The sequence below is a fragment of the Manis pentadactyla genome, chromosome 1 (genome assembly GCF_030020395.1).
Source record: "Manis pentadactyla isolate mManPen7 chromosome 1, mManPen7.hap1, whole genome shotgun sequence".
NCBI lineage: Eukaryota > Metazoa > Chordata > Mammalia > Pholidota > Manidae > Manis > Manis pentadactyla.
Window position 1 is genome coordinate 235,064,950 of NC_080019.1, and position 13,351 is coordinate 235,078,300.

The 13,351-nt window shown below is 63.5% G+C and overlaps 1 protein-coding gene across 9 annotated transcripts in view; it reads left to right on the plus strand.

Annotated features, from left to right (window-relative positions):
* The window catches only part of CACNA2D2 (calcium voltage-gated channel auxiliary subunit alpha2delta 2), a 117,324-nt gene that overhangs the window by 51,471 nt on the left and 52,502 nt on the right, over positions 1-13,351 (plus strand). For all 9 annotated transcript variants that reach the window (XM_057487093.1, XM_057487101.1, XM_057487103.1 and 6 more), the window contains exon 3: positions 8,072-8,188. In XM_057487093.1, the coding sequence (XP_057343076.1) occupies positions 8,072-8,188 (117 nt within the window). The remainder of the gene's footprint in view (positions 1-8,071; positions 8,189-13,351) is intronic.

The following is a 13,351-nucleotide window of genomic DNA, read 5'->3' on the forward strand; positions in this document are numbered from 1 at the left end:
TGACGGCTCAGGGTGACAGGCCGAGCCCTGTCTGGCCTCGCAGGGGGAGGGCCCCGTGTCACTACCACTGGCTTTCTGGCTGGGAGGCTGAGGAGCCCTGGGGGAGGAAGGCGGGGCCCGCCAAGTGGGGAGGCTGCGGGGAGCTGAGCCAGAGTGGGTGGCAGGCCCGATGCCGGCACAAGCAGTCTGTTTCCCGTAAACACGGGTGCCCCCACCAGCCGGCCGCCGCCCAGCGACTTCTGCGAGTCGGGAGCGTGTGGGTGTGTTTACTCACACTCCCCCGTGCCAGCTGGTGTGCTGGGCACAGCTTCCCTCCCAGCTGCCTCGACAGCCGGCGGCTCCCAGCTCAGGGAGGGGGCACCCAGGGGAGCGGGAGTCCCCTCAGGCTCAAACCCCGTACTCCCGACACCATCCTGGACCACATCGAGAGCACAGGGCCCTGGGAGCCTCCGTGGCTGGCGTCCATGGGGCCGGGCTGTGGCACAGCTCCAAAACCCTCCAGTGACCCATGCCTTGAGTTTAGGCCACAGGTATCCCTCTAGTGGGGTCCACGCCCGCCACCCCCAGCCCAGCTGCCTTCTCAGTACGTGCTTCCCCCGGGGGGTGGACAGCACCCAGGCGCCTCAGTGCACTGCACACTGATGGGTGCACGCTACAGCTGGGTGCGGTTGCAGGGCCACGGTGCCCACGGGCCCTGGGATGCTGGGGGCTCATGTCTCAGGTCCTCTGCTCTGAGGATGCCTGTTTGAGCTCGGCAGCAGCCGCTGCATCTCCCACAAGGTCAGGGCTGGGCAGGAGTCTCGGGGCACTGCACCGCGCACCACCGGGCCTGGGGCAAGCACCTTGCACCCAGGGGGGCTTGGAGGAAGCGGCCCAGGCAGAGGGCTTCTGAGGCAGCACTGCCTTGTGACTTTGAGCTGGGCTGTGGGCGGGGACACCTGGCCCTGAAGCATTTGCATTTGAGGGCTGCAAGGGTGTGCCTGCCCCCAGCCCCGCAGACGTGGCCATCTGGCCTTGTCACCTCTGTGGTAGGGAGACCCCATCGGATTCCTCTGACCTCTCACCTGTTCCCAGAGTGTCCCCTTGCCCACTCATGCGGCCAGAACCCGGGGAAATAGAGTCCCCAGCTGTGAGCTTCACGCAGGCATGTGGCCACGGGAATGCTGCCATCCAGCATCCCGCTCCTGTGCAGAGTGACTGTGGGAGAGTCCCTTCTCGGCATCCGCGATAGCTGGGCTTGCACACCTCCTGGGACGGGGAGCTTGCTGTCCGTCCAGGCAGCTCCCAGGCTTTGAGAGCCCTGAGTGGGAGAAAGCTCCAGTCTTCTGAGCTGCAATGTGCCACCCTCCTTAAGGCGCCACCAGGAACGTGGAACTCTGTGTCAGGAGCCCTGGGAACAGGGCTGTCACACTCGGAGCTGCGTGGTGGGGACCCTGGCCCCCCAGGAGTGCTCTCACCTGGTACACACGGCCTTTCCCCGGAGGCCCCCTTCCCAGTCAGATCTGGAATAACGGACAGATAATCAGGATTTCCAGGGTTTAAAGGCAGTTTAGAAAGGCGCGTCTGCTCAGAAAAGCCAAGACAGGAATGGGCCGTGGATGGAGCTCCTTTGTGGGGTGGCTGGGTTTGCAAAAGTGTGTCCGTAAGAGGACAGGTGCGGGGAGGTGGGGCCGTACGGGCCTGGCTCGGCTGCCAGGGTTTGGTTTGTTCTGTGCTGGGCTTTGAGTCTTTTGAAAAACGAGAGACTGAGTCTTTGTGACGTGGGTTTTACAGCGCGGCGAGGCAGCGTCATTTCCCATTCTCTGCAGCAAGCACACTTTTCACACTAATTGCATAATTAGACATAATGTACTAATTGCAGTAATGGATTAGAGTCAGCTAAACTTTAACTTTAAAACAGGGAGGCGTTGCCGGGGTGGCGGCAGGAACCTCGGGGCCCTGAGTCTTTCCGAAGGAAATCTGCTGCTGAGAGCGCCCGCAGCCGCCCCTGGGGGGCCAGGGGACCTCGGGGCCCCCAGGGCCTTCTCACAGGTGATCGAGGCCATGGCCCTGCATCCCCTACACCTCCACCACTTGGGTGTCTACCTCCCTACCCTCAGCTTCCCTTCTGCCATCCGCCAGCCCCTGTGCCCCTGCCTCTGGCAGGCCGTTAGCTGTCCGTCCGCCCGGCCTTTGCACCGGCCACCACTCCTGCCTGGACCCCCTCATCCCCTGCCTGCCCCAAGTCTGGCAGACTCCTGCCTGGCCTTTCAGACTCTGCTCTGATGGCCCCTGCCCTGCAAAGCCTTCCCAGACTTCCCTGACCACCTTCCTGCTGCACCCAGGCAGGCAGCCCCACTGCCAGGGATCTCCTGCACCCATCTCCCCACTGCCACCCTTGGCTTTTGGTCTAATGGACACCTGTCGCCCCTGGATGGCAAGTCCCAGGAGGGAGGCATATGGTCTGGTCTGGTCCGTCTCTGCTGCCCTGGGCTCAGAGGGCCCGACAAGAGCCTGTGGCGTGCATGTGGAGTACGCCAGTGGGACAGAAGGACATGGGGAGGAAATGGGGTGAAGACTGGGCCCCCTGCCCAGGAGGGCCATGCCTTACCTGCTGCTGGAATCCAGGCCGGGCCCCCCTCCCTGCTCCTGGCTGCCCGTATCCATGGTGGCCCCTGCAGTACCACACTAATGGCCTGGGTAGGGGTCTGTGTCCCCCTCCGAACAGAGGGTTATCCAGGAAACCTCTACTCGATAGTCACTACAGATGGGACAACAGGCATATGACCACGTGCAGCCGACTACCTGTGGAGCCACCCGCCGCCGGATGGCAGCAGTGTGGTGTGGCCACTGGGCAGCCACTGAAGCACACAGCCATGTGCACACAACCCCTACCCATGAGCCCGCCGTGTGCTCCAGGGCTTGGTGGCCCCTGGCCTGCCCTGCTGAGTCCTGCACTAGGCAGGCCGCACATGGTCCAGGGCTGTCTGTGTGTCTGGGTACAGCCTGGTCAGGCTTCTCTGCAGCGCTGGGGGGCAGCCCCTTTTTGCCATCAGGGCCTGGACTGCAGGGCTTGAGGCCAGCTGGACGGGGTGAGACCCGGGAGGTGCAGCCTGTCTGGGACATGTCCTGAGTGCTCTCGTGGGAGGGGACGGTGGGCACCCGGCTGCCCCATCCATTCAAGGTGATGAGCAGTTCTCAGTACCCTCGATTTTCCCCACAGAGGCAGGAGACAGGGCAGCAGCCTGGCAGGGGTGAGGCAGGAGTCCAGGACCAGCTTTGCCCTGCCGAGCAGATCACTGCCATCCCCCAGCCCCCTCCTCCCTCCTGGCCCAGCGCAGGGAGGCTGAGCACCATGAGCCCCCTGCCCTCCCACCCAGGGCTCCCCTGTCCCTGGCTGACGTGTACCCCATTCCAGCAGTTGGCCCTGTCCCCCACCCCAGGCCCTTTGGCCTCTGCAGCGTGTGCCAGCAGCCCACCTCAGGAGGCCCGGCCCACTGACCCTTGGCCAGGGCTGCTGTCCCCTAGGGCCTGTTGGCAGGAGGGCAGTTAAGACCCTCACGGGCAGCTTCTTTTGAGAGCAGGGATCAGACACAAAGATGTGGCTGGAGGGGGCTAGAGAACTTGCCGAGGGGCGTGGCTCCCACAGCACCCTCTAGGCCCTGGCAGGCGCGGGCGGTGGGATGCTGGAGCGCCCTGCCGAGCCCCCAGCCGGACCCGGGCCCTTGAGGAGCAGCCAGCGACAGGGCCCGGCCTGTGTCAGATCCTTCTCGTCCCATTTCCTTTCTGCTCTAATTTTCCAGAGATGAGGGCCTGTTCACCTTCGCTGCAGAGGGGAGCCTCTCGCGTGCGCCCGGCTCTGCTCCCAGGGGGTTGGTAGTCAGTCTGGGGGGCTTCTGCCCGTCCTCCCCTCCGCCCCCCGGACCTCAGGCCTCCGGCATCACCTTGGTCCGGCCCATCCTGCGTGCCCTGTGCCTTACCGGGCGCCTCCCCTTCACATGTGGGGTCAGCACACCGAACACAGCTGGGATGCGGCTGGACTCTGAGCTCTGGCATGTCCCCAGTGGGCTGACTGCGTGCCGTCAGAAAGGCTGCCCCTCACGGGTTGTTCAGATCGGTGAGGTCCCATGTGAGAAGCTCCGTCCCCGGGGGGCTATTCCCGGGGCCTGTCATCCCACTGCTGCCCCACTGCTCCTCCTCGCCCTCCTTTCCTCTCCTTTCCCCCCACCTTCCTCTCCCTGGGCAGGTTGGGCACTGGCCCAGGCCCAGGCCCCACTGCTGCTGGCTCTCCGGGACTTTGCAAAATGCCCCTGCATTTGGGGGACACTCGGGGGTCATTGACCCTGGGCCTTTTGTCTCCTGTGGTGGGTGCCTGTGGGCCACGGACCTCGCAGCTCGACCCCTTCTCGGTCAGGACACCAGGGAGCTGTGGGGACGAGGCTGGCTCCGTCTGGTCTTGGGCCTTCCTGTCCAAGGTCACCGGTCCTCCAGGTGACCTCTGGGCTCACCTCTTCTTCCTGCGCTCCCAGGGGAGCAGGAGGCTGGGCCGAGGGGCCAGGGTCCCCGAGGAGGCCTTGGTCCCTGCCAGCCTGGGAAATCCTTGGGCCAAGAGGCCGGCCGGATAAGTGCTCAGCCCCAGAGCCGCTGGAGCCAGAGAGGGCTGGGGGCGGGAGCACAAGGAGACGAGGGGAATGGAGGTGCAGGGCTTGATAATGGGAGGGGCAGAGGATTCCCTGGGGAGCAGAGGCCAGAGGTACATGGTACAGAATGAGAGGTGCCCCACCACCCCTGCCCTCCCTGCTCCCCAGGTGCCCTGCCAGTGCCCCATGCCCCCCACATGCCCACCTGGCTCGGCACCCTGTCTCTGCCCCACCACCATGCGTCATCTCCTTGGGGGTGAAGCCTGCCTCTTGCCCCCGTCACAGTTGGCCCGGAGCTGCAGCAACCTGTGGGCTGCCAGCCGCCTGCTCCTCCATCCCTGCCGTGCAGGCGCGCCACGCTGGGAGTTGTGGGGGTTTTCCAATTAGCTTGCTGGGCCAAGGACACTTAGCGGGCGTGCAGTTCCCTGTGGCTGTGGAGGCCCTGCACCTAGTGTGCCCTGCCTGTCTTGCAGGGCCAGAGCTAGAGGCTGGGGCCCCAGGGGAGCCCATCCTGGGCCTTCCCGTTGGGCCTGCAGGTGGAAAGCACCTCCTGGGCCACATCAGTGGAGGTGACCTATCTCCTAGGCTGGGGCCATCTGCAGGGCTATGCCATGCCAATCTCCCTGGGGCTCAGGGCCCACCCCAGGGGGTGGGGCAGCTGGTCTGGGCAATGCAGAGGGGTGAGGCACTTGGGACAGAAGACTGAGGGCTGCTGCATCCAAGGTGCTCATTGGGGACTCGGGGACAAGGCTTGGCTGGTGGCCTGGCCAGCCCCTACAGTCCTGAAATCCTGCCCCCATCCTTCAAAACTCCTTCCAGCCCATGTCCCCACCCTCCCTTTGGAGAGGATTTAGATAGGCAGGGAAGGGCAAAAGGGGTGACAGTGGGACTCTGATGGGCTGGGGACCCAGAGGCCTGCAGGCTTCTGCCAGGCCGGTGGGCTGTAGGCCTCTGATGCTGGCACCAGTAAAGGGTCGTGGGGTGGACATGGGACAGGAGGGAAGCATGGTGGACGCAGCCCAGTCTTCAAGGGGTGGCACGGCTGCAGGCAGAAGCAGAGGAGGGAGACGGGGTCCAGCTGGCCCCAGCTCTGCTCTTGAATGTGGAACTGGTGGGCACACTTGCCGGGGGCCACCGCACACAAGCCGGTGCTTAGGGAGAGTTGGAGGGAGCTGGCTGCAGCCGTGCCCTCTCAGTGGTGTCCACACGTCTAGCTCTCCTGTGGTCACCGCCAGGCCCCACACTGAGGTCCTGGAGACAGGGACCGGCTGGCTGGGGAGGGGCTGCCAGGAGGCCTGGGAGGAGGGGTAGGCTGGAGGCAGGCAGACCCCAAGAGGGCTGGAGTCTGTGGCTTTGGGTTGTAAGCGTGCAGATCTAGCAGGGCGGGGCAGGGTCTCCTGCAGAATGCTGGAGATCCGAAACACGGGCAGCAGCCACGGTGGTGTGGGTTGTTTGCAGCCCTCACTGCCCCAGAGTCCGGGACCACCGTTCTCTTGTCTAACAAAGCAGTGCTGAGGTTTAGGGATGAGGTGACCTTGGCAAGCCCTTAGGCCAGCATTCAGGGCCCTGGGGTGAGATCCACTCCTCCACCCCGAGCCCTGGCCCAGTCACCATGCCAGGCTGCAAGGGGCTCCCTGGACCTGGTGGGGGTTACCCCTGGGCCCCCGAGGAGAGTTGTCCAAGGGTCTAGCCTCAGTCTGAGATGCTCTGCTGAGGACACCCTGATGGGCACCCAGGAATGACCTTGACGGCGAGTCAGGCGAGGAACCTCATCCTGCCCCAGAAGTCAGGCAGCTGAGCCCCCTCCCTACTGGTGTCAGTGGGACCGAGTGCGCCGGCAGCGGCTGCAGTGTGGACGCGGGACCACAACACACACGGGTGCGGCCCACGGTCCAGAGAGGGTGTGTGGCTAATGTCCCAAAACCTGCGGATGAGGGGTCAGGGAGGGCAGGGCTCTGGCCTTGCCACCCACAGTCGTGTGGCCTTGACCTGTCCTCTCTTGTTTCCCCTAGCAGTGGGCCCTGGGCGCCAGGCTCCCTGCATTTCCCAGTGATTCCCCCAGGCTCGGACCCTCCTTGACCTCTGTCTTCCCCCCCAGGGACCTCTGTGGTGAGGCAGGGCCCAGGGAGCCCAGGCATGGCAGCCTGCTGCCCACTGGGGAACTCCAGCCTCCCCAGCCCTGCGTCCAGGCCTTGCAACTCACCCTCTATAATTGCCGCTGCTCTGTGGGAAGGAGCGACTTCACCACAAATTATTTTGTTCTAAGAGAAGGACAAAAAGAAATGAGAAGCTGGGAGAGATGGGGGGCGCGTGCAGAGGGGGTTGCTGAGTGGCCACCATGATGCCTTAACCCTTGGGCTGCCAGGCTGGGGGGGCTCCGGAGGCCCGGGCCTCCTGCCCCATCAGATGCCAGGCCTCATCTGCCCCATCAGATGCCAGGCCTCATCTGCCCAGGCTGCAGCCACAGCCGACCTTACCTCTCGTGCCTGTCTGCGCATCAGCGTCCTCTCCCGCCCCCGTCTCCTCCTCACCTCCTCTCTGTCTCCACATCCCTCTGCTCTGCACAGCCCCGTGGCATCACTCGGCTGTGACCTGGTGCAGGAGCCGCTTCTGGGGTCACCTGGATGGACACACTGGCCCCATCAGCTGAGACAAATGCAGGGGCGTACGTTTCACACACATGGCACGCTTACACACATGGGCACCCCCAAGACCCCAGCCACAGAGAGGCCTTCAAAGACCCGCCTGTGTGGCTCACATGCAAGCCCCAGGCTTCAAGTAAGGCCCAAATCCCACCCCCAAGCCTGCAGGCACGCGCACAGATGGACATGTGCCGAGCCGTCACACACGCTCACACATAGAAGCCGACTCTCAGATTTACAACCCCACGTGCGCATGTGCACCAGCCCCCCGGGGAGGAGGGGGCAGGTGCGTCCCCGCACGTTCCTCTTTTTCTCTGGTGTCTGCCCCCATCTTCTGTGTCCTGAATGGCAGAGGAGCCCCAGGGCGCCCAGAGCTCCCACTGGTTTCTGTAAATGCCCTGGGGCAATGCCAGCAGAAGGGGGCACAGATGCCTGAGCCGTGTGCTGGGTGGCTGCGTGTAGGTGTGTGTACTTTGCGTGAGTGTGCTTCGTGCTGGCAGTGTGGGCTCGTTGGCTCCATCCCCCTGACGCCCTGCCTCCTGTGCGCCCGCCCTTCCCGTCTGAGCTGGTCGGGTGCTGCTTGTGGCCCCGAGAGGAGGAACCCTGCGTCCTGAGGAAGCAGTGACAACCCGCCCCAGCAGCCGCAGCAGCCCGAGCTGGGAGCCCGGCTGGGGCCCCGCCCGCTGCCCCCCTGCTGTCCCCGTGGCCAAAGCCAGGGGCGGGGTGAGGACTGTCCTGCGCCCCACAGAGAGGACATCCAGGCTGTGGCGTGGGAACCCCACACTCACCCTGCCTTCCGCCTCTTCCCAGATCTACAAGGACAACCGGAATCTGTTCGAAGTGCAGGAGAACGTGCCCCAGAAGCTGGTGGAGAAGGTGGCAGGGGACATTGAGAGCCTGCTGGACAGGAAGGTGCAGGCCCTGAAGGTAGGTGCTGTTGTCAGGCTGAAGGCGGGGGCTGGGTGGAGGGGCCCTGCACGGGGGGGACTCCCAACCTGCCCTCTGAGGTCCGTCTGGGCTGCCACTGGCAGGGCTGTGCCCACGAGGACTGTGGGAGCTGTGCAGGAGCAGGATGGCTTGTGTAGCAGCCTGAGGGGGCCTGCGTGGACATGAAGGTGGGCCAGGCAGGGCCTCCTGTTGGGTGGCTCTGGCTGTGGGCGTGCCCTGGGGGAGTGGCCGGCCAGGGTGCCACCTGCTTATGGCTGGGAGGTGGGCCTCAGGCTCTGCTGGTAAGGGCGCCTGGAGGAGCCCTGAGTGCCCCATGGAGGTGGCTGTGGCCACGGGGTGCTGGGCTGAATGTTTCTCTGCTCTCTCTGGGCCTCGGTCTCCCCTGTTCTCGGAGAGGCTGCCCATCAGCTCCCAGGCTCCGCGATGCTCTGCTGCTGGGCTACCCCATGCAGGTGCATGAAGCCTGCAGACCCCGGCCCTTGACCCACCCTTGGGAGAGCAGGGCTGGAGGGGCTTCTGAAGCTGGAAGGTGGCCTGGGGGTTGTTCAGTAAATGAGGGGGGGAGTCCAAGCTGCCCCTGGACCAGAGGCACCCTGCCACTTCGGCCTGTGTCAAAAGGAAGGTCCAGTCTACAGGAAGGGACTGGACCTGTGGCCGCATGGGTACTGGAAAGCCCTGTGCTGAGAGGAAAGGCCCGCCACAGAGCGCCACCTGTCGTGTGACCCCATTTCCGCGAGCCACCCAGAGTGGAGATAGGAAGAACACTGGGGTGGGATGACTACTGATGGACTCGAGGCCCCTGTTCTGATGAAGATATTCTAAAATTGGATGGGGGTGATGGTTGCACACTCTTAATATGCTACAAAACCACTGGGTTGTACACTTTAAGGGGGCAGATTTTATGGTACATGAATTATATCTCAATGAGATTATTTTATAAAAAATGATGAGCAAGTCCACACAAGCCAGGCCCAGCTCAGGGCAGGGGCAGCCACTCAGCCTAAGTCCCTGGCATGGCCAGACCCCGGGAGAGGACGTGGACCCCTTCTCTAGGGGCAGGGCCCTGCTGTCCCCCTGGGGTCATGGGCTGGGGAGGCTGGCATCCTGGGGCCAGAGGAGGCAGACCCTGAGGGCTGCCACCCGTGTGGACAGAGGACCGGGGCGGGGGCTGGCCCAGCCTGACTGGAGGGTCTCCCAGTCACAGGGGAGGCAGCCGGGGAAATGAACGCTCGTGGGGAAGAGACAAAGCCAGGCCTCCAGCTGGGGTGGCAGTCCCCATGGCATCTAGCAGGGCCCCTCGTTGTAGGGCCATTCTGTTGCCTTACCAGCCAGCACATGAGGCCCACCCCTGCCTCTCCCACGGCTGGGCTGACCCAGGCGCTCTCCTACCGGCTCTTTCTGTCTCTGTCACTCTCCCCTCATTCCAGACCCCTCATCTGCCCATGACTTCCTTGCCCCGTTTACAAACTGCAGGCTGCCAGCCCTGAATTTGTGTCAAAACCAGCTGGTCAATTTGGGAAGGGGACCCTACAGGCCTTTAGATGTGCTAGCCACCCTGTGTGGGCCCAGTCACCAAGTGGGGGTTGCTGAGTGGTGGTGGTGACAAATGCCTGACCTGCCCTCCATAATGGCACCCAGGGCCCAGGGCCCAGCCCCCTGCCCCTCTCTCCTGGCACCTCGCCCGCTGGGCCCTGCCCACTGCACCTGCAGCCTAGCCCGCAGCTGGCGCTCTGCACACTCTAGACATCAACTTGCAATGGAAGAATGATGGAAAAGGCGATCTGGTTGGGTGCTTGCCGTGCTCTGAGCCTGTCCGTGCCAGTCTCACAGCACCCTAGGCGGGAGGCCCGCTTCACAAGGGGGCTCGGACGCTCAGACGTGCCGTGCACCAGCCCATGATGTGGCAGAGGCAGGGTTTGACCCCAGGTCACTCTGACCGCAAGCCAGGCCCTTGACCCCCACCTTGCTCTTGAGGTGCACACGGAGCCCACGGCCTTTCCTTCCGGCACCTCCTGGCCAGTGGCCTCCCCCTGCAGTGCCTCCCCACCTGACTCCAAGCCGGCAGGATGCTCCCCCGGGGCGTGACCCCAGACAAAGGGGAGGACCGTCCTTCCCCCATCTTGGCCATAATTGTTCAGGAGGAGCTTTGGTCTGAATTATGTTTTAAATTTGCTTATAATCAAGTTCTGGCCCTTGTCTCCTTTCCCACATTTGCTTGCAGCCTGAGTGCACGTGGAGGGAGGAGTGTAGGGGCTGCACCCCCCACTCCATTGTTCCTCTCTCCCTGGACCCCATCCAGTAATCCAGTTTAAATCCCCTAGCTCTGGTCTGGAATTTTAATTGGAGCTTGCAAAGAGGGATGAGAGGCACGCAGGGCGGAAGTTCATTGTCTCATCTAATCAGGGACAATCAGATGTTTGTAATGAGTTTCTCCAAGAGGCACAGGGTGATTTATGGGGCCAAGAGTCAGGCAGGATCCGGCCAGGCCTGAGGCCTTGCAGCACAGGCAGCCAGCATCCCCAAGTCCGGGAACCTCCCCTCCTCCCTGCTGGGGCCCGGGCACCGGTCCCTGTCAGAGAGGTCATGTCCTCGGGGTGGCATGCCTCCCACCCCCACATCAGCACTGACCAGAGGCCCCTGTGTGCCAGCCGGGCTGGGGGGTGCAGCAGGGAGAACAGGCCCTGGCCTGCCCCCGGGATGCTCCCAGGCAGTCCTGACCCGGTCTTACCTCTCTGTGAAATAGGGCCACTTTCTCAGCTCTGGGAGCTGTCGTTTACAGAGGCCACACTGAAAACAGTGTCCCCGAAGGCCATGCCCCCCCAGCACCTCTGCTGTGTGGGAGGAGCACCGCCTTGGTGACGTGAACGGTGACCCCAGAGCAGGGCATCCCAGCCTCCTCTCGGGGACAAGGCCAAGGACCCTGTGGCTGCTTCCTGGAGGATGGGAAGCCCAGGGCAGAGCAGGTTCCTGGGGACATCAGTGTGGTGGCTCAAAGCCTGCTCTCGGGGAGACCCTTTCACCTCCAACCTCAAGCTGGAGGCAGTGGGGAGGCCTGGCTAAACATCCAGGGCCTCGAGACCCTGGCCCTCAAGCTATGCCCTCCATACTGCGCCTGTGTCCCCCTGCTCCTCAGGGACGCCCCTTTGTCCCCAGGGCCAAGACCTTTCCCGCTGCTGTGCATCGCACCCTTGCTGTCGCGCTGTGTTCTGGCCCTGCTTGCACGCTGGAGTCTCCTGAGCTTTCAAACCGTGATGCCCAGGCCCCACCCAGACCGAGTACATCGGATTCTCCAGGGGTGGGGCTGGGCTCCAGTGCTGTTTCATGTTCCGCAGATAATTCTGTGTAGATTCAGAGCTCAGGACATGCTCCTACATGGCAGAAATAACTGCTTCCCACGACTGCTGGCCTCTTTCTCAGTGTCTGCCAAGTGCCCGGCCTAAGATGAGCCGGAACACTCCAGATCTCTTCAAATCCTCGCTATAAGCCAAGGGTTTCCGCTCTGATCCCCATATTACTTTTGAGGAAACTGAGTGCAGAGGGGTTCAGCCACTGGTCCCGGGTCTCACAGCAAAACCAGGCTTTAGATCCGGGCAGTCGGGCTGCAAACAGCACAAGCTGTCGCCGATGCTGCCTCTCGTTAGTGGCCACGTGGCGTTTGCTTTCCACCGAGGACAGGCTGAGGGAAGAGGAGATGGGCCCTGGCCCTCTGGCAGGGGCTTGCTCTGGGGTGACCTGGTGACCTTGGGCAAGGCCCTGTCCCCACAGTTTCTTACTTGGCGCTGAGCACCCCAGCCCACCCCACAAGGCCCAGCCGGACGAGCCAGGGGAGGTGCCGCTGCGGCCCTCTTTCCAGGGGCTCTGGGGGGCAGTGTTTGCACCATCAGGTCCTCTCTGGGGAGCAAGCATCATTTAAGGAGTAAGATTAAAAATGCTTCCGCACACAGCCACCCTGCTTTGGCTGCTAATGGCCACTTAGCCCAGTTAGACAGATGCGCTGGGGCAGTGTAGCCAGGTCTGCTCAGGACTGGGCTCTGGGCGGGGTGCCCAGAGGGGCAGGGGGAGTGGGCCACGGCCGGGGGACCACCCCCGTGTCCGGAGGGAGAACGTGCTGCCTGGCTCCCGCTTACTGGCTGCTTTCTTTCTGAGGCTCAGCCAGTGCAGGGCCTCTCGGTGTGGCCCTGCCGTCTCAGCAGAATAATGCTCTGTTGTGAGGCTGCTCTGTGCATCGCAGGTGTCGGTGCCAGTAGTAGCCACTCTCCCAGATGCAGCAACCGAAAATGTTGCAACAATGCAAATGTTGCCAGGTGTCCCTTGGGGGCAACACCCCAAACCCGACCGGTTGCGAACACTGATCTAACGGGACGGAGAGATACAGTAATCGTGAACAGAAGCCCCCCAAGCAGGGGGTGTGGGAGCCTCAGAGAAGTGCAGCGAAACAGGGCAGCGGGAGGCAGAGCGAGCCCTGCAGCCAGGGTGATAGTGAGCTCGGGGCTGCCTGGAGGAGGCAGCAAGGATTTCAGGGCCGTTCAGCACGGCAGCAGCTGGCGGCCGGCTCGGAGCCAGGCCACTGACGCACTGGTGGATGGGGGCCAGACAAGCAGACCAGGCCATGGGGGGCTCCTCCTGCCTGGCCTGGCCCAGAGCAGGAGCCCTGCGAACACCTGCAGAACAGAAGCTGGGGCTGTGCTCCGGGTTCTGGCTGGAGGTCGGGCTCTGGGGTCTGTCTCCCAACCGGGGAGGCTTGGGAAGGCACAGGACGGGCAGGCTGGGATTCTGTAGCATCAGCTGCCTCCAGCCACCCTTCTCTGGCAAGTAAAGGTGTTTACGTGGGGCCAGCAGCGGCTTCTGCCCCCCCCACTGTGAGTGTTGAGAGATCTTGACCCTTCCACCTCCCTGCTCGTGAGAGGAGCTGCAGACACGTGGAGCCAATGACGCGCACGCGTGGGCGCCAAGGGCTCGCCCAGCCTCTCCTCCCTGATTGCGGCGTTTGTGGCTGATTATTCTCCTTCACCCAAACAGCACTGCCGCTGCCTGGCACGGTGCCGCCGCTACCCGGGGGCCGACGGCCCCAGGGACGGGGCGCTGAGTGGACGGCCGCTGTTGTGCACCTGTTGCCTGGGAGCCCTTTGGAGACCTCCACCC